The sequence below is a fragment of the Rhipicephalus sanguineus genome, chromosome 5 (assembly GCF_013339695.2).
Source record: "Rhipicephalus sanguineus isolate Rsan-2018 chromosome 5, BIME_Rsan_1.4, whole genome shotgun sequence".
Classification (NCBI taxonomy): Eukaryota; Metazoa; Arthropoda; class Arachnida; order Ixodida; family Ixodidae; genus Rhipicephalus; species Rhipicephalus sanguineus.
Genome location: NC_051180.1, coordinates 169332536 through 169354410, shown reverse-complemented (window position 1 = coordinate 169354410; position 21875 = coordinate 169332536). Strand labels below are relative to the sequence as shown.

The window sequence follows — 21875 nt, the reverse complement described above, 5'->3', positions numbered from 1 at the left end:
CGCCAGCACCATAACTCTAAAAATATACATGTTTTCTTACATATTTTCTCAAGCTCCACGGCACACCCCCAGATATCAACACAAGGAAACGCATGGCGTTAGTTTGGCTAATTTAATTCTCATGTTAACATCTTTGTATTTCATGAACTTTCAGACTCCGCCCATTGCTATCTTCCTGTTAGAGTTGTTCGTCGATGAATTTCTTTTGTAGAGCTTCGACTGGCCTATTCTGTACTCTAGGAATATGTAATGTTCTGCAATGTTGTGATTTTAACTCATGAATAAAGATGTGTGAAAGGTAGTCGGACTAGACGGTACTGCATTATCTTTGGCGTAATAGCGCGGAAAAACGACGAAAGACGAAACGGGACAAGTGCTAACGTTCAACTGACCTTTAGTGTGAAATGAAGCAAGATATATACATGACCATACTTATTTTGCACTTGCTGCATTATTCTTTCCTTGGTGTTCTTGCGTACTTCTGTTTCAAAACGTGTTTTGCTATTCTGCCTTCTGTAGTCGTTGCAAAAACTGTGTGTATCCTGCTTCGTTACCAATAAACCTCAGTATAAGTTAGCGCTTGTCGTTGTCCTCTTTCTTTTTTTTTGTCTTTCGTCTGCTAGTGAATGCCTTTTTCCTCCTCTTCCTTCGTGTGTCGTGCAACTTCTGCGGCAAGAGTGGCCACCTTGAAATAGGCTCCACGACGAAACACTTGGAGGACTCTTGAGCTTCACCTTCAAAAGTAGAACACCATAGCGCAATCAGACCCTGGAAGTCAGCAAAGGACTCAGCTTAAGAACACAAGCATGTCAGCTTTCTTGCCCTTCAGCCTGCTCCTCCGGCTCCACTGTGTACCACGCGCGCGGGGAACCAAGTTTATTCTGCATTGAGTTCATCCTGTAATTTATACCATCGATAGTACCATCGAATATTTTACTATCGATAGCGCTATTGATAGTATTTTTTACCATCGATGGTTTGATAGTGACTCAGCTATCGATAGTATCGATAGTACCATCGATAGTTCTGCATCACTAATCTGCACACGTTGTTTATGCTGTTGTTGATGATGGTAATTATTTTCGATTGGTGCTTTGTAATTGCTGGGCCTTTAACCAACCACACCTTGAGAAATTCACGTTTTGACGCCAGGTGTGATCGTACGCTTATGCCATGCAATATTACATGTGGTAATTCCTCTCCTCGCACTACATGACATTCATATAGCGTTTTAGAGCGTAGCACTTAGGCGCCCATCCCTGCGTTGAGTGACGTCGCCATCGCCGTCGGCGGCGTAACCGCGCGAACGAGTATGTGCCACAGGTATTGGGCAACAAGACTGGTTACGAGCCAGATATAAGGAACAAGCAAGCAAGCAAGGGAGCAAAGAAGACGTGTGTCGAAACAAACAAAGGCCCTATTTCGCCGTGGAGAAGAAACACATCGACAGCCCCTGAAACAAGTACCAAGCCATGCACCAGGCCCTGGAAAGAACTATGATTCAATGGCGCAGTTCTGCGAAAACCATGGTGTCATGGACAAGGAAGAGTACATTTCGGTACTCGCCGTCCCACCCTCATGCTACCAAGCACCGTCCAGCAAAGGTGGGTGAATTACTTTAACCCATGGGTGGCGTCCATCCTAGATTCAAGCATGGATCTTCATATAGACATAACGTAGTTCAGCGCAAAAAACAGGCAACAGACGAGCGAGAGGACAAGGACACTTCCGAGGACAGGACGTCTGTTGCCTGTTTTTTGCGCTGAACTACGTTATGACTGACTCGTTCCAACTCGCCCAACAAGCAACGTTGCTCTTTATATAGAGCTTGACACGTACGCATGTGCCGCTTACGTGGTGGAATATGTAAATAAGGCCAACCGAGATAGGTACAACCAGAACCCGACAGTGCAAGAAATTGTCAGAGAAGGCCGACATGAATTACACCCAGGCAATGAAACATCCGAGTGTGAAGGTGCTCAGTGCGATTAAATAGTGGTATGCGACCCCATGTATACATACAAACACGTCTCTCTCAAATTGTTTGCCTCAATCAAAACACCGAAACAGCTGCGCTCAGAATTCGCATTAGGCATTATCGTAGTCGTCGGTGATCTTTTTCTTTCGAAGCAATTTTGTTCACGGGCGTGGCTCTGTGGTGGAACACCTATTTGCCACTCAGGGAGTCCTGAGTTAGATTTCCATTCGAACCGAGGATTTATTATTGTTACTTTATTTGCATCTGTCTCGAATTTTCGTTCATGAACAACGCTGACCTTTCGCTCACAACCAACGACGCTGACGCCACAACCGACACCTGAATTTCTGCGAAACGAGCTCTTTAACTCTTGTTCTTGCAGATCGCGACCTGGCTCAGATTAGTACAGGTACTGCCCCTTAATCGCACCAACCCTATCGTATCGCAGCCCCTCGTTGAAGGACGCTGTACAGAAACAAGTTCATTCCATTTATTCGTTCATTCCGCATAGTGCATGTCTCCAGGGTCCTGATTTAGCGCAACAATAATGCACTTTCGCAGTAGTCCAACATGCTGAACTACACTGGCATTGAAAGACAGGCGAGTTTGAACCTAACTATGAGTAGTTAGGCTAGCGCATGCCCTGTTTTCTTTATGTGTCCTGTCTGTTTATGCGCTGCCCAAGAATGCAGAACTAGCCCCAATGCTACATTTATAATCTTTCATTCCTCTATACATCTAAGCTCAAACATCTAAGCTCGAAGCTCACATCACTTCTTCGATTATATTAACCTTGATAGATGTAATTTTACGCACTTATCCAGCATCCTATTTTCGATCATTCTGCACCCGTGGTAGGTACACCTACCTGCCGCAATTCACTGGTTCGAGGTAGTTTTCATCAACGCACCTGAGAATGCCTCTCTTTGGGTACATAAGGTTCCTGCTACAGATGGCACTAGTCACATAATTATTCCTAAACTATTGCACATTTACGATATATTCGTTTTATTTGCCCTCTTACCGCTGCATATCTTACTCCCACGCATGCAACAGGAGCATCAGAATCGGAGCGCATACCATGCTGGTGATCTCGGCAGCGAAGAGTATGATGTAGACGCCTTCGATGATGAGGAGGGCATCCGATCGCGGCTTCGGCGGCAGTGGCGCGTTGAGGAGCATGCCCAGCAGGCACGTGAGGAACGTGAGCGTGGTGCTGGTGATCACCAGCTCGTAGTACTGGTGCTCGAACATGTCGATGATGCGCTCCTGCAGGTTGTGCTCCATCTGGCTCTGGAAGGACTCCGTGTCATCCATCAAGTCTTCACCGAAGCTCGACACCGACAACCGCTCCTTCTGCAATCGCCGACGATCAGTCGCTAATATGAAGTCATGTACTGCATGACATCCGCAAACTAAAACTAATATCAATACCCTTATAGGAAACCACCGGAGCACTGAGGGTTTTTGTTATTTAAAATGTATGAATTCAATGTATTTTTCTATCAGATCATAAAAGATAACAGAATAACTTCTCGCTTGACGTTACCCCACATCTTTTCGCAATATCAGCGCTTAGTACATGGAGTACGCGTACGCTTCACATTTAAGAGCAGAGCGCGATAGCGCAATCGGGCCCTGTTCACATCGCCTTCTCATTCGCTCGCCATATGCTTTGCTTCTCGGTGGACACCTCAATCGTTCCGCAAGGAAAAGAACGTATGCGCGTGTGACATTGACAGATGTAAACTCTCCTAGAGGGCCTAGTGCAAGAACAGTTGCGAAGTATCTCAACGACATAATTGATCACTTTGCCGAATAGCGAACTACTCACTACGCGTCCTATGAAATATCAAAATAACATACTGTTAACCGAAGAAATAAACAACAATAAATGAGTGTGGACGCCTGCTCAACCATGCAGCGTTTAATGGGCTCAATTATTGCGAAGAAAATGTACTGTATCAGTTGTGTCGCACTTTAAAAAAACACTCACAGGGTTCCTTATACACTCACCTAAGACGACTGGAAGGCGAAAGCCATCTTTTTGTTTTCAATCCATGTATTTATCCTTCCCCGCCACTTAACGAAAGCTCTCTGCCCCCAACGTGGTTCGGAGCACCTCATTTGGTTTTGCACTGTCTCCGTGATCGGCCCACCTTTGACCAAGCTACGATGTTACGTGATGACGTCATCATGTGACGTTACGTCAAGTAACGTCACTATGACATCTGACATCACACATTTTGTCAATCTTCGACGTCATGCGGACGTCATACGGTGACGTCATCACGTGACGATTTTTTGCATTTTTGCGTTTGATAAGGCATCTTAACTGAAATGGGTAAGCAGCTATATATCCCCATTTTGGCACGGATTACTCCACTGTCAAAACACTGACATGAAGCGCATCGACTACAAGCGATAATAGATATGTATTCCAGCTTATGCATAGCGCTCACCATCCACTTAATCCATTCTGGAATGTCGATGAGGGACTCGATGGTGTCTGCACCCATGTAGCTGTGGAAGACAATGTAATTAACTTTTAATTTCTATTGAACTCTGAACAATGGTAAAGCAGCGAAACTGGACTACGGCTTACACATCGCTTATTTTGAGCTGAGCCAACTGCATTATGGGCCTCGCAACACTTTGCTTTTAAAGGGAGATGAAGATGTCATTGTTCGTGAAGGAATGGACCGAACCGATAAATGTATGGCGAACGAAAATGTTTATGCGTAATAGTGCTAATAATTCAATTTGGCCATGTTAGCAACTTCCTCACCATAAAAACTTAATGGGGAATATGTCGAAATTTACGAGAGAACGGAAACGAAAACAATCACTGCAAATTTCTACATGTGAAACGAGTCCATGCATCAATGCACTGTGCCGCAGGACACTTTGCCCGCGCCAGCTACACTATTCGCAGTGAATTACTAATTTCAATACGAAGTAGTCGCAGGCAACTCTTAAGAATGACTGATACAAATGGTGGAAGTGCTCCGCCAGCAGCTGCCGATAAACGATAAGCGAGCTGCCCCGACAGTGTCTTAGCGACACCGACGCCATAATCCAGAGGGTCGCGCTGGCGAAGCTGAGGCATCGATGACGCGATACACAGACATGTATGCCTCTGTGGAATTATTTGCGTCATACATATAATGTGAAACAAAGCACTTAAGCAAATGCGCTGAAATTTAACATCGCAGTGTATCGTAATAGTCATTGCATTTTTTTTTATTGAGGCACAGCTTAAAATTTTTTTAGCTGCGTATAACGCTGAAGGGAGATCAATCTTCATTTTTTGCTTACGCTTGATATGATTAGAGCCACCAACGGCGCATGATATCATACATCTACATTTAGTTAGGTGCTGCAGAGAATGGCAATATGGGCGTGCTCTTATGGCATCTGTCTTCGTTGTAGCGCCGCCGGAACAATGCAGACGCACAAAGGAGCGCTTTGTCCTCGTGTTTCTGTGTGCTAAGCCTAAATATATGCAGCATCAATGTGGTCCACCGCTCGGTTTTATTGGAAAGAAACGAAAGTTCGACAAACACGGCCTTTCTTTAGATTCGTCATATACTTACACTAAAAAAAGTTAATTATTTCATTGGGTGGCGACATTTAGCGTGAGTATACATCATATGACGCCTACTCACACTTTCTTGTCAAAGGGATACTGCAATGCTGCCAGGAGTGTCATCATGGTGCTCTTCTGAATCATTCCTTCCCGGTACTGTCTCGAGTAGCTCACCTGCGGCACAGCCCGATCGATATAATTATTACCACAAGTTGGGACACCAAGGTCATTGAGGATGATTAAGTCTGCGAAACCACACGCACCTGCTCAATTCTGAGGACATTTTCAACGGCGAAATTTTCCGCTTGAATCTGAGATTCCCGCGCATTAGGTCTCCTCTTCGTGGCAACGTTGAACTGCGCAGTAAACGAAAGAAAAGAGCCCGCGTTTCAACGAGAATGGTATCACCAAACGAAATATAGAGGTGACAAACATCAGCCGAGGGCCAAAGAATCCTCCAAAAGCCATAAATTTATTTAAAGGTGTGCGACACTGCCTCGTAATACTAGCATTGAATCAGAAAAGGAGTTAACTGATATAGCAACCCGTCCTCCTCACAAAGATTTCGATAGTTACTGGCACAGGAAATTTGCTAAATGGTGAACAATTTATGCAATTGGAACGAGGAGGGAGCATGCCTTAACAGTTATCTTTCATGTAGACCCCCGCGCGTGCCGGATTGATAGATTTGTCTATTGTAAAAGGACATGCACAGATAAGTTTTCCTGCCATCTTTCTTTCCCGCCGCTGTGCGTCTCTTCAGTTGTCAGTCGGCGTTTGTGGTGTTGCGACTTCTTTCTTGTGTCCGTGTTTGCACGCCTTGTTTTTTTTAGAAGAATTAAGAGTGCATTTTTTACTGCTACAATTCACGTAACACAAAGCACTGGTAGACAGACGTGCAGTTAGTTCTGTGTTTACAGAAGCAGAAATATCTTAACAGTTCCCATAACACTCACCCAAGGTTTTGGCGTGAACTCGAACGGGTTCTCGATCATCGTGTGACGCATTACCCACTTCCAGTCGACAGGCAAGAAGTAGGAGTCTTTATTCTGCATTCGGCTGGACAGCAGCACGTGGTCTCGCAGGTAAGTGACGGCACTTGTCATGGTGCGCTTCTCTATTTCCGACACTTCGAGCACTCCTGCGGGTAACGAGGTCGAGGGTTTGTTGCGTAGCTAAACTCGATTTTGCCTTAGTCAAGCGCGGCTACCTTTTCTGGTACACACAGCGCGTTATTACCACACCTGTATTCGAACGGACGCATTTTTAAATATATTTAGAAACATATATAGTTCTAATACATGAAAGCGTATATAGGGGTGTTATAATCGCTCAGCACTAACCCTGTCAACGAATATATCCAGACAAACACAGGAAATATGAAAATAATTATGTTCCTTCACCTGTGTTTTCGATAGCACAAACTAATTATGTTTTGCCTCCAGAATGAATGTTATATATTTATTTTCCACTTCTGTAATAGCCCTGTACGGGCTGGTAGTATCTGTAAAGTAAATAAATTATTTACTAAAGATGTAATTAAACGATAAATATATAATAAATAAGTGGCGCTCAAGTTGCGATGGAACGCAATAGGAGACAGGTAACCAACAGAGATGAGGATATACAAAGTCAACAGTGGTTACTAAGAGTCTCAGCGTTCATACTAGACGAATACTTCGAGATAAGCAGGCAGGTGACAGAGGGCGCAGAAGTTTCAACTAGTAGTGCAATCGAGCACATGATAATTCAATCCCTGAGTATAGCAAGAGAGATGCAATAAAGGACATATCGGGCTAGCAACAATGTTGCGACTAAGGGACATGTCTTGAAGGTGAGTGATGCCAAGTGTCCTTGATAAACCGTTCTGATTCAGCCTGATTACATACCTCGTTAGTGTTGTGGTCAATGTAAATAGCTGTGCTTCTGTCACCATCTGTTTCCTACTGACACGGAAAAACAAACACAAAGTAGAAAGGCGCAAAGTTAATGTTGACATGTGGAAGCTGGATGATTGATGGATGATATAGGACATGGCACAACTGGAGCCAGCTAGGAACCAGCTGGAGCCAGCTGGAGCCAGCTTGGTCCTCCGGAGGATTCAGGATTATGTCCTGATCATAGTGAACATTGTTACGACTAATCCAGCAAAACGATGGAGAGGACGACTGCCAAATGTTCTATCAGAATGTGCAGCTTTTCGAGAAAATTCTGGTTACACTGCCAAACTTTGTACATTATCCGTAAATACGTTTTCTTCCGTATCTCTACCTGGAAGATAACGAAGTCATCCAAGAACGTCTCCTCCGTAAAGTCTATTTTCAGAGTTTCGTGCTGTTCCGACTACATTGCTCTGGGCGCTCGGCCACTTAAATTTGATCGAACATAAGTTCATAACTTATGCGCCTTGCTTAAAGTGGAAACGTGCAAAATCTGTTTTCTAAGATTTACTGAATTGTAACGCATACCGACATATCTTATGTCTTCCACTTGTACATATATTCTGTTTTGCGCTTCTTCCTCACCCGTGGCGCCACCTATTCTGTAAGAGCATAGCAGAAAACCTTTTGGCGAAAGAAAATGCGTGTAACCAGGCAGTGCGCTTTAAGCGTTCGCACCAGCCCCCTAGCTTCGATAAAATTGATGCACAGCTCTTATTTCGCTAGGCTCAGCCTTATTTGCGAGGACCGGCATAACGACCGGCAGTCACTACTAAGTCGGCTTTCTACAAAGGATCTCTCTACCCTACGTGTTTACGTAATCATCATTTATCGATGACATAAACACTAGCCACTGTGCCTGACTGAAAGGCAAATCAAGCATCGAACAAATACATGACGTTTTCAGCCGTAGACTGTACAATGACGCGCGGGCTGTTCGATTCCATGTTTCAAGAAGGTAGTGCTGCGGCCATTCCGCCGTCAGCACCTTGAACGTTGATCAAGCGGTGATCGGTGATAACGCGTCCGCCACTGCGTATATTCATGCAGTTGCAGCGTTTTGTCGCTAAGGAACACAACGTATCACTAACACAATGGCGTGAACACCCCAGACGACAGAATATGAAAGATGGTTCCATAGGCTGAAATTATTACGTAGAATGCGTGTGTTCCGTCTTTCATTCTTGTACGTCATTTTCTCAAGCGAACATGGTATTCACAAATTAACACACTCAGTTCAGTAGAGTATCTTACCAAATATCTTGCAGATGTACTCCAGGAGAGTGATGTTAATGACTTGGGTGAGAACTATGTCACAGACGATGTTAGTGAAAGTCTGAAAAGACAGAAAACACGAGGAAATACATTTACACCTATATTCTTCGTTCATCAACTGTATTCCTCAGTATTTATCTGTTAAGACTTTCTCTATGTGACGAGTAAATCATTTTTGTCATCTGTGCTTGTAGAACGTACAAGAAGCAGCACCCTATACCGTCCAAGCTTCATTTTTGTGATCTTTCGGAACACGGACTTCTCTCAGCCTACTCTACCTACCAGCTCGGTATCCTCTATTTATAGTGGGAAGAAATGAAGTTAAACGCTCATAAGCACTGTTAAGCACAGCAGTTAGTGTACTCTCTCCTGGGTCGGAGAAATTATTTTGTTTCCTACGCTCCAACCACAACTCCTAAAGGAGCTGCTCTAACCTCCCTCGCCGAAACGTCCGTTGAGCCGTGCTCGTTGTAGGGAGCGAGGCTAGTGACAAAGACACACGGGATATTATGCATTAGCATAACACGACTCGAAGACGAAAGCCATATTCTACTTTTTCTTCTGAGTCAATGTATTACTGACCCTCCCCTGCCCTCCTACGAAAGCTTTCTGCACCTAACGTGGTTATGCATTGCCTCCAGAATCGGGGACATTGCAAGCTTTCTGCACCTCAGATGGTTTTGCACTGCGTCCGTGATCGATCCACCTATGACCAAGCGACGATGCCATGTGATGTCGTAATCTGACGTCACGTTATGTTGCGTCATCATGACGGCACAAATTTCGACGACTTGTGACGCAATGATGACGTCATCAATGTTGATTTTTTGCTTCACTCGTGTTGGCGCCGACGCCTACAGTGACATTTCGCGTTTGATGAGGTATGGATAGTGTGGGAAACAGGCCTTTTCTGCAGTTGTTTGCACGTCTTTGCGACTGTGATGAGCCAAATCAGAAATGACGCCTTTTCTTTTACGCAGCCTTTCTGTATGTTATGCGGCAACGTTCACATTTTCTGAGCAGCCTAATGCACACTTCTCTACCGTCTAAATATTTGAGCCCGCGAAAAAGTTACGAAAACTGAATCACGTACAGAGCGCGTCCTGTACTGCATTGTATAAAAAAATACATTTTCATTCTATCGAAACACACAATGTACACACGGGCTGTCGTTAAAACAAAAAAAAGAACAGGAAACGATTATTTGTTTCTTATCAAGGTCCCTACCTTTGAAAGAAAAAATCCAGCCAGCTCCACTTCGCGAACACTGTCGAGACAGCGCAGCTTATGCCCGTCATTCATCAGGCTATATCGTACTTCTATGTTTTTCAAGTCTTCCCTTCGCTGGCGCTTAGCTTCGGCCTCCCTTGCGCTAGCATCGCGGTTGGCTCGGCGACGACATGCCCGTTCTCGCGTCAGCTCTCGCTGACGCTCACGTCGGGTGGCTTCTTCATCGGGAGAAGGAGAAATGTTCGCCATTCCGAAAGCGCAAACTCCTGAACGCTGACGCTGACACGCTATATTACACTCCATTGCGCCTAACCGTAACCCCATCTTGGCGCGTTTCTCGAAGGTTCACCCCTCGACATGCTCCGCCCTCGCCTCTCGCAGAACGGAGCACCCCTACCCTTCCTAGCGAGCCTGACTCTCTCCACACTGCAAAGCCACGTGATCAGTTCTACCCCAACCCCGGACATGAAAGCCTCGGCTAAGAACAGCTTCGCTGTTTAAAAAGTAGTGTTCATTGCTTAGAGGAAATTTGCTTATCGTAGCACCCATGTCTTATTAGAGTTCCCGTTGAGAGCTGATAGCAAGAAAACTATTCACGCATTAACATTTTCTAGCTCTTTTTGGATAAAAGAATGTAAGTTAGATAAGCTTTCCTCGCTAAATAGTTGAGGATCGCAGTGTTATAGCATTTAAAATTGCTCCTGAACTTACACAGCTTTGCCGAATCAGACTTGCGAGTTCAAGCAAACTGATAGAAAACTGGAAACATTTCGGGCTTTCATTTAGCTACTACAGGCACTACAGGTGTCCGAACATAACATCAGTGATATAAGTATCTGCACTCTTAATAAAAGTTCTGGTATTTACTAACTTTGAAGTAGCAAATGAGCGCCACAACACTTACTATATATGTAGTAACTACAGCAATTGACTCCCAAGTTCGCAACTTGACTGTCGTGGACGCTGCTTACAATTACTACTTGCAGGGAAGCAGCAATACAAGTAACCTTACTAGCGTGACACACACCAGCTTACCATTATTAACACTTGACAACTACAATTACCCAACAATAGGTTCACACCTATTTGGTTATGTGTACGGCTGCCATATTCATATCAACTCAAATTTGTTTGGAAGGCATACGCTCAAATAAATGCACTGAAACAATACAGTTCTTTTGTGAGGTTTAACGTCCCTTCCAAAGGGGTCGTCTCGCTCAGGAACTATAGACTAGCAGAAGCTGGGTGCTTGCACCTTGAAGCGATATATTCACACGAAACACTCTGGATTCACCTTAAACACCTGAGTTATACGAAGACACACTTTTGAAAAAGTATATTTCTAGAGCTAGTGCTACATCAAGCTTTGGGCAGGCCTTCGGAAGCATATGTACACGTATTTCGATCCCTGCACAGGCTTCACATATGCCGCGGAATATATCAGCATGGACACCGTCACCACTATAACTCGTGCCATACATCAGTACAAAAAAGAAAGGGCCCCAACTAGAGACACATCAGATAGCTTTGGAATCTATGCAGAACGAACACGCAGCCTAAACACAAATATTCACAGATACAACTCAGCGTCGATCATCGTGCGGAATTCTTGTGCCCTCTACAGGCGAATCATTCTCGTTTGGTCTTGAGCGAGGCATCTGCATGAGCTGAGTTATACAGCATTAAAGGGCCCCTCACCAGGTTTGACAATTTTGAGCTAACGAGCGCAATGCATACACTGGGCATTCACGATCACGTCTGCCAAAATTTGCAACGCTACGCGCCGCGGAAATGGGTCAAATTTCAAGGTGAACGCTGCTTGCCCTTCCTCTCGCGGGCGCGTGCTTTAGAGAATGAGGGGATGACGTACATGAGAAAATGGCCCTACGTAGATGGTAGTGCTGTGACGTCGCTCCTCTACGCAGACGACTGTGCTCTGAGTCGTCAACAGTAGCACGTGCCACTGCGATAATTATTTGACACGACATGTTTAGTTTGTGTCATTTCTTGCTTGAATAGATTAATAAAACTTGAGAGAAAAAATGAGACACACAAAAGGAATGTGTGCGTCTTTTTCATTTTTTTTTGTGAATTGCAGCGAGATGCGGGGCTAATGTACTTCCCTTTCCCATGCGTTCGTGTCCCCGCGGTTAGGGCATCGAGCAGACGCCAGCCCTGGAAACAAAAGTCATGATCTGGCGCGTTCGAGCACTCATTATGCTCATTTATTCTACCGCGTCCAAGTAAACGTTAATGCGGCACTGGCTCATGATACCGCCACTCTTTCAAATGTCTCAACTTTCATGCCCGTCCCGCAGAAACAGGCAGTACACCACAGAGAACGCCGACAAAACGCCCACGGCCGCTACATAAAAAAAAAAGGTAGCGGCCATGCAACGCTGCTCGCGTGCTCGGGCTGGCTGGGGCACGTCATGCGCACGTGACCATGCATGCGCATGACGTGTTCATGCGTATGTGTCAAGTGAAGAGGGCAGGGAAGGGATTTGTCTTGCTAAGGGCACACGGGGCGAGTGGCAAGGGTTTGAAACTCGCCTCCTCGCATCATGGTTTCGCGCCGCTACAACTTATTGTTTTTCTCAGCTCGTAATGAACCGATTTGAAAAATTCTTGCCGCATACTGCTCTTCATTTGGCACACAACACCTTCCAGCGTCTAACTAAAATTTGCTATGTGGTCTGGTGAGGGGCCCTTTAAGGAGGCCCTTGCTTTTACACTTCGACAGCAGCACCCAAACACACTGGTTGGTTTTACGGATTCTAAGGCGGCCTTACAAAATGTGAGGGACAGGCGGTAGTTCAGATTGTTGGGCATTGCATCGAATTTCACTAAATACATGGCCATGCTGAGTTCAGGGCAATCGAAAAAGCGGATGAACCTGGCCGAGATGGACGCCAATACTGAAATTTTAGAATATTTTTTTACCCAAACCGACGCTTTGAACATGGCTGAAATAAGGCCTATCAAGAAAATCTGGAGACGACCTTTATCCTCCAATTGGGAGTCTGGTATGGGCACCCGTCATGAGACCGGGAGAAAGCAGAGTGTGTTAGTTCACAAACGGGGAGCCGACATTCTAACTGACATTAAGAACACAAAGATGACCTGGGCATGCCACGTAATGCGCAGGACAGAGAACCATTGCCCCCTTATTGCGACAGAATGGACACCAAGGGAAATAAGACATGGCCGAGGAAGGCAGAGGGTTGGACGTAGTGACGAAATCAGGTAGTTTGCACGTATAAAATGAACCAGCTTGCACAGCATAGGGTCAAAAGGACATCACTGGGAAATGCGTTCCTCCTGCACTGGACGTAAATAAACACAGAGAGCCAGCAAATGGTAAGGAAACAAAAAAAAAACCACGCGTAACGAACCAAGTAACAGGACGTGTGCAACACCCTTCCTCCCACTTCGTTTCTTAATCTTGGATTTCCCTGTTGCCTTACTATTTGCTGGAATTCGGCGTTAAAATAATGTGCCAACAAGGCTTACAGATTTCACCCTTATTATTCGACTCCAGTCGGTCTGTGTGTGCCACTTCTCTCATTTGTTCGTCGTCTTCTTGACTGGTTTATTCTTTGAGCCTTTTGTACCAAATGACCCAGACTTCAACCTTACTACACCCTTACTAATTCTGTGGTTTCATATTTGAAGCGAGAGTTTCGACGACAAAAGGACTTGTTTTCGCCAAATTCCGAAACAGTACTTATTCGGACATCGTCTAATTGCTTCAACTCCGCACCTGCATTAGTGTTTCTGCCTGTCTGATACCAGCCTCCCTTGTAAGTGCCAAACTTATTCCTCATGATGGAACAGTGAGTGATGACAGCATTTCTATAGCATGCGGACTGTCAAGAGAGAAATCGAAGTGGCTGGAGCTTCCCATGAATGCGGAGGTTTAGTTTACGGACCGTAATCATGCACGCTTACATATAGACTAGGGCATACAGAAAGAGGCCCGTTATAAACAAGTGCAATGCGACTTCTCGTTATAATACACCTAAGCATGGAAGCCCGAACGGCTTGGGTTTCCATGCTTTATTGCCCCGAGCTCGATAATTCAAAGGCACGCGTACCCTTCCCACGTAGTCTACATTGAGGGTCGACTGGTAGTGGTAGAGGTACGTGATGACGGTGATGTTGAGCGGTCCTTTCAGGCCCATCCACACTGTGACCATGGCTTGCCGCCAAGACACAGGGTAGCCGAATTGCTCGATGATGGGGAACAGGGCGACCACCGAGAAGAGCCGCGCCGCCGTGCGCACCATGTAGGCCATCGAGACCTGCAAGATAAGACAGCCTGCTTACTCTCAGAAGTTATCGATGGCGCTTTGCTTCTCCAGCATTTCACTGAATAAAGACGAGCGTTATTTCGTCAATTTTGGTTTATGTGATATGAACTGTCATTAAGGTGTGAGCCTTGAACGTTTTGTATCGCGCTAGCATATGGCGACATCTGGTTTTTCAAGGAGCATTACGGAATTCGCCCACAGCCAATGGGAAGTTGACCGTTGGCTCGAATGTTATGAAATCATTAATAAAAAATAAAGACGCATATAAAAAGGAGCTCATGGCTCAAAGTGTTCTATGGGGACACAGGGTACATATGATGTCAGAGTATCAGTTCATTTATGATAAGGACCAATAAATAATTAAAATTAATTGAATTGGTTAATTAAAATAGCAGACGTCTCTCGTTAACAGCTGGGATCCTTGCGGCACCTGGCGGAGCAGATGGTAACCACGCTCTTCTTTCTACGCGGCTTCCGAGACCCGCTGATTGCGGAGGTCACGCAGAGGGAAGCGCAGCTCCACTGGTCGAGGGCGCTTAACATGACTGAACCAGCTCATTAAAAGATCAGGCCGTTATTTGTGGGTATCTGCCCTCAAGATAGCACATACCCACTTTTTCCAACATAGTCTTCATTCATTCTAAAATCTATTGAAGTGAACCAACAGGTCATGAAATGCTGGAGGCTAACGCCATTACAGAAACTTAAACGGAACAGTAACGTCACCTAAAGTTCTCTTTTCTTTTTTTTTTTTAATTTGGTGAATCTTGAACTAATCCGCGCAAGGCTTGAAAGAGAGAAACTGGACGATTCTGAAGACTAATCTGGTTGCTTCTAGGTTGTTGCTAGGCTTTAGCTGGTTGTTTCTACGTTGATTCTCAGCGCAGAGAGGTTCGACTTAAACCACAGACGGTCACAGACACGACACAGATGTCCAAACTCCAGTGACAGAACCAGGGCGCTGAAACCAAGCGCTCGCACCTCTGATGATCTACGGACATGTCGTCGTTGGCATAGGCCTTCCATCGCTTCAGGGTCTTCTCGCAGCCGCCATTGCCATTCCCGTTCCCTAGTATTCCTAGTTCTACCTACTCGGGGTCTGCGGCTCGCCGCCGTCGTTTCGCATCCGTTTGTTGGGCTAACTCTTGCCTTCTTTTTTAGTGGACCTGTGGTGAGTAGTGGGATTTACTCAATTTTTGTTGCACATACCCGCTTATGATAATTATAGTTTTCTGGATTGACTCACAAGGAACGATTTCCTAAACGGCTTTGCTGTTAAAACACATTCGCGCTAAACGCTTCACTTTCGTGCTGAATTGTTTGTGGATACATCTGCCTTGTCAAACAGCAGTGCTTGAGTTGCGGCTGTGTGTGTGCCTGCACGGGTGCCCGATTGTGCTTTTGCAACTGCCTAAAGAAGCCAAGAGCTATCAGCGGTAGCCCACTGGCTATAGCATTGTGCTGCTGAGCTAAAGGTCACTTTTTTGAGCCCACCACAGCGGACGCCATTAAATTAGAGTTAAATACAATAAGACGGGTGAACTTAGGTTTTCGTTAAGGAACCGCAGGGAGAATCTAATCCTTGGATTCTGCGGCATGTCTCATATGAGATCATCAACTTTTCACGGAAAGACAACGCGTTCTTTCCTGGAAGAAACCATCAGCCAAATAAAGCGCATTGCGCTTTACTTGTCGCTGCTTATTTCAACAGCATGTACGTCAAAGAAAAAAATGTACCCTCGTTCCTCTAATTTAACCCGTATTTCGCTTGAGCGTCCTTTCATTTCTGCCGTCATTGTTTATTCCTGCTTTGTTCAGACTGCTTCACAGTGATCAAGCACCGAATGCTATTTAAGAGCACCACTCTGCTATGTAGAGGCATTGCGGGCAATAATAATTTCACGGCCTTTTTCTTGCTACATGTGCAGGCTTTCTTCGTTAAATGAGCCATATGATGCTTTCGCATCAATATCGTCACCCGGCCTGATATGTTCAGTTGTATCACTTTGTTGAATTTCGCGTAGTATCAACGGAAAGTATGGGCGTTTAATATGCCAATCGTCCTCATCCGTATATTATGATCGTCGTCATACCTTTGTGCATCCTAATCGTCACCTCTTTGTGATCATCATCATCGTGTAGGTTACGCTACGTTTGTGCGATACCGAGTACTCGGGGTGAAGAAAAGTCATCACAGCATATACGTCAGAATATACCATTTTGGGATCCTACCTGCTATAACCAACGCCCAACCGTCAATAATGCAAACATTTAATTAGGCTTATTTTCGTAATCTCAATATTTTCATCACTGAATGTCATTGTACCACGGGGCGGGACATTTCATATCGCTGCCTGGAATGCCCGTGTCATGCAAACAACTATATGCAACCGGTAACGGATGTGAACCAAGCACTACAAACAAACGAAGACCAGCTAATCCAAACATAACAGGCCAAGCTCGTGCTCATTGACGTCGAAGAAGAGCGACAACTCGTCGAAAGAAGGAATTCGAGATTCCCGTTTACTAGGGAGCCTTCCCACCTCAGGGTCGTACCGGGCATCGCAAGGCACACCGTTTTGACGAATAAACATTTACGTCTTCTTTCATACAAACTCATTGTGCTTGGTTGCATTGTAACTTGGCCCGACATTTGTGTTGTCCTTTTCTACTTATCTTTAAGCTTTCTTTGCAGAAGAGCCACAGAAATCCTTAATGGCCTCAAAACGCTTACGCAGAAACCGTACGCAGAGTATTGCTAGCATCGACCTGTTCACGTGCCTGCGACATTCCGGCGTTTCCGTAGAATATGAGCAGCAGCTCCCCGGTGTAGAGGGACGAAATGAAAAGCGACAGGAACCCAGACACGTCGTAGATGGTGGACCAGTACTTGTGCAGCAAGCCCTCGAGCTCGGTGCAGGCGACCAGGCGGTGCGACGTGGTGACCAGCGTGAAGGCGACCACGCCGTCCACACCCGACGTGCCCATCACCTCGAGCAGGCAGAAAGTCGCGTACGTCATGCAAATGTGGAGGTACGTGTTGCTGCTCTGGCTCTGAGGTGACACACGCAGCGACCAGATGGCCAAGGCACCCATCACTACGCCGCCTAAGGTCCCGAGCACGTGCGACAGCAGAAGGTGGTTCAGTATCGTCGCTAGACCTTGATGTTCCTGCGGCAAGGGTGCAGAGACGGCAGTAATTTATTTATTTGTTTATATATTTATTTACGTGAACAAAATGCTCGAAACGTGACCTATAGTTTTCTCCACAATCTTCGCATCAGATGCGCCCTTACTAACTGGCGTTAGCGAGTACACACTCGTATGCATTTTCAGTATACTGTGTTTTGGGTAGTTTCGAATGTATTGAACCGGGAATTGCATCATGGAGAAGAACACGGTATGGACTGTGCTCACGCAGTGAAACGCGGTATTGAAATTCGTAGTATAACTGGTATGCGAATTCCTTGTTTTATCTGAATCATGTCTCTCCGAATATGGCCATTAAGTTTGGTGGTGGCTCCGACGTAAGTGTGCGAGACAATATCACACCGACGGACACACACCAAAGACGGTGGGAAACAAGGTACGTGCACTGCCTTGTGTTGTAGATTTGTGTTGCAGACCGGTGATTGTCAAATTTCCTTTTCTTAGCTCTTCATTCACATTGCAGAGTCTCGCAGAACTGATCTGCCATATTCAGGGATCAAATATGGCGTGCGTCCTCAGCTGTGATAGTATAGACGACCAGCGTGCGACCACGGCATCACAATATCGAAAGCATTCTTTGTTTGGTACGGAGATGGACGCAGCCCGAACGCATGTCTCGCACTTTCATTTTATCTGTGGGGCTTCCGTGCATTATTCTGCATATCTGGTTTTGGTGGTAGGGACCGCGACCGGCGGCAAGTTATCTTTTCGTCCACTTTACTTTCTTCACATTTATATCCTAATTACTACAAATAGCATCTTCTATACTTTCCTTGGCGTTATTATCTGTTAGTTCTCATTAATAGTGCGTCTAACAACGAAAAATGAGCTCATCTTCTTTCCTTCATGAGAATTTTACGTTACATCAAGCCGATTGGGAAAGGGTTAAATTGGGTGTCTCGCGAAGGCGAAGCTCAACGTCCTTAAAGTAATCGGCATCTATGGTATATATTTTGCAAGCAAGCACTTGGCAAAGTTGTGAATGCTTTGCGAGAGAGGCAGTAGTTATACCGTCGCCTTGCCAGTAGTATAAATACCACCTAAACAAAATTTGCGAAAGCTCGAGGGTTATGCTAAACTTTTCTGCAAAGGTAGATGCGTGTGTATCACGAAATATAGCCTTTGCCAACACTTCTTGTGAGTTTCAAAGTTCAAGACAGTCGTTACTAAGGCTATATATGAAGGCTACACTAAGTGTATATTTTGGAGATATACGTTAAGTGTAATGTGCTGTAGAACTCGAACGTAACTTTACATGCACTGCATACTTTTTACACAGTGCTACACTTATGTTAGGTTCTGTTTGTTGTACGTTATTCTTGCTTTGTACTTCTCTCAGTATCCTCGACAGACTAAATAATGCAGCCTACCTATATTCGGCGTAATTGAGACACACAAAACACAGTCATGAGAAGGAAATTAATAATAATAATACAGTCGTGAGAAGGAAATTAATAATAATAATACAGTCATGAGAAGGAAATTACGTGTACAAGTGGTACGTAGAGACTAAATATATCTCTTTAGCAACGTCGTAATTTACTAACAAAAGAAATCGCCGACAGAAAGGGGTATACATCAAGGACGATGTTCGACGAGGTGATGTGGCTGTGTCTGGATAAATTATTTAGTAAAATTTCTTCATGCGTGCTTGAAAGCGTTATACGCCGACAAAATTTTAAACGGACAATGCACATAACAGGGACGGGTGATGTAAATGCAGATAACTCATTCTTATTATAACGCTTCGGAAGAAAAAGCTTGCAGAATGTAAGGCCGTGATTCTCTAAAATTTCACAAATCACTGCTACCTCACTGTTAAAAGCTCATAGGGTCCCTTATGCATTCCCCTAAGACGACTCGAAGGCGAAAGCCATCTTCTTTTTCTCCTCAGTCGATGTATTGATCCTGCCCCACTTCGAAAGCTTTCTGCACCTAACGTAGTTTTGAATTGCCTCCGTGATCAGACCACCTTTGACCAAGCTACGACGTCATGTGATTACGTCATCTTGTGACGTTACGTCACGTTGCCTCACAGTGACGTCATAATGACGTCACAAATTGTTGCGATCTGTGACGTCATCGTGGCGTCATATGGTGACGTCATGACGTGATGATTTTTTCGCATCACTCGTCCCCGACACCGTGGGACGCCCACGCCTACGTTAAAGTTTCGCGTTTTATGAGGCATTTAAGGCTTTTGCCTTAATAAAACAATTATAAGCTGACCGACGTACAATACCAATAAGCGGCCTTTTCAACGTTGCAGCCGTAACACACGCACACATACCACTCTTACACAGGCACGCACACAGCCCGTGCATCCAACTATTAACGTACACTCAACGTATCAAGGTCATGCATGGGCATAATCGAGCCTGATGCAGTACTGCAGGGTTGAATTGCATATAGCATTAAAAGTAAGGAAAGAGCACCCAGTCAAGCATGAAAAATTTCTCGTAGGCTCAGCGTGCCGGTTGTCTTTCAAAATGAGCTGCTCCACTGCAGGAAAAATAATTCTGCAAATTAAAAGCGCAGTCGCAGAATCGCTTTTCTGTTTACTGCTTCGGGTACGGTAGTCTTTGAGGAGTGGCTATCGTTTGGCGGCTGGAAATGACATTATCACTGCGTTGAGCTGTGCACATACGTTAGCCTCGATGATGTCCAAGACAGACCAGACGAAGAGGTTGTTCAGGACCGACTCCGCTTGCAGCATGGTCGTTAAAATCGGGTAGCGCCCTTCCTCGAACAGCTCGTCGGCAATGGGCAGTCGCTCGTTGGAGCACAGCAGTATGCCGAAGAGCAAGCAATCGTTTATGTTCATGGGGCCCAGGAAGCTGTACGCGTACAGGGCCGAAACCACTGTGCTGATGACGAGCGTACCGACGGCAAACACCAGTATCTCCCTGTGGCACCTGAAAGTATCGCGACACCTTTATTCCACAGTCGGTAAAACAGTCCATTGCATAGTCAGTAAAACAGTCCAATGGCCGCCTCACACGCTGTTGTTTTACTAGTGCGAACGTGAAAAGGGGGAACAGGATATAGACGGTTGCGACTACAAGCGCTTTATTAACGGTCAAAGATAACTTATCATGCTCTCGTGTAACACGATGTCCAGTCAAACTTAAGACACCAACTAGCCCCATAACAACTACTTCTGGACGTCAATAATGCAACTGCAAATATCTAAACATATATACACGTGCCAGTGATTCACCCCGCCTAATGTTCTATTTAAAAAATTAGAAACAAGCATGCACGGGCATTCACTTGCAATGGTAGCGCAGCATGAAGCAGCTGCCTGGTGCAAACGAAATCCAAATATGTCTCGAGGAAAGGCGCTTGAAGCGAGTGATACATGCGCACGTTAAATGCCCTGCTTTACGAGTTACGAACCACGACATGGGAAAAGCACAGTAATTGAATGTTTGCCCAGCGCGCAATCCCACCGCTGAACATGAGCAATGAAGAAATATTGCGAGCAACAAAGTGGCTGAAGAGGCTTCCGATCCTTTCACTCTGTTCCATGGGAGAAGGCTATGACTGCCGAAACCAGCGGTATAATACATCCCTTTACGTTCTGGAAATGTACACGGGATTATACCTGTAAACGAGCATACCATTTCTTTAGTAACCTCCCCGTCATTTGGACAGAACGACCGACCGGGCGGTCGTCTCCCAACTTACAAGACCAAGCACAGTTTAAATTTGTAGGTAACCGTGAAAGACGCCCCGAATACGCATGCGATTGATGTCAGTTGGGTGTATATCGACTCCGGAAAAACATAAATACATGTTAAAAAGTTCGGCATTTCTGCAACACTTGAAAGCGAAGGCCTGCTACACGTAGTAATGAATTAAATTATACAATCGGGGATCAGACTTGTGCAAGATATAACGAGATGTAGGTGCGCGAGACAAGCAATAGCTTGACGTTCTCAGTCGGCTGCACTTATTCCTTCCCCGACCCACTGCGAAGCTTTCTGCACTTCACTTAGTGTTGCACTACCTTCGGTATCGGACCCCCTTCGACTCAGCGACGATGTCGTGCGATGAAATCACCATATGACGTCATGTCATGATGTCATAATGACGTAACAACAAGCCGTCATTGATGGCGTAAGTTATGTGTATTTCTGTCTGCGCGCCCCGCTCGCTCTCTATCCACACGCCGCTCGCTCGGAGAACATGGCATGCGTCTTTGTACCACTTTTCTCGCCTGTCGTGTTTCGCTCAAGCTAATCGCAGCACGAGCCACTTAAGGCTTTCGCCTTAAAGTTATCCGATGGCTGATTTTGAACAAGTCCAATGCTCCCATAACGACGCCAAATAATTGC

The 21875-nt window shown here is 45.3% G+C and overlaps 1 protein-coding gene across 1 annotated transcript in view; it reads right to left on the bottom strand.

The window, feature by feature from the left end:
• Positions 1-21875, bottom strand: part of LOC119395085 (sodium/hydrogen exchanger 10-like) — a 72779-nt gene that overhangs the window by 40842 nt on the left and 10062 nt on the right. Inside the window, exons 4-12 of the mRNA XM_037662377.2 lie at positions 20183-20450; positions 17107-17496; positions 14110-14316; positions 8762-8843; positions 6524-6708; positions 5831-5923; positions 5647-5741; positions 4441-4501; positions 3059-3334 (exon numbers count right to left, since the gene is read on the bottom strand). Of these exons, the coding sequence (XP_037518305.1) occupies positions 3059-3334; positions 4441-4501; positions 5647-5741; positions 5831-5923; positions 6524-6708; positions 8762-8843; positions 14110-14316; positions 17107-17496; positions 20183-20450 (1657 nt within the window). The remainder of the gene's footprint in view (positions 1-3058; positions 3335-4440; positions 4502-5646; positions 5742-5830; positions 5924-6523; positions 6709-8761; positions 8844-14109; positions 14317-17106; positions 17497-20182; positions 20451-21875) is intronic.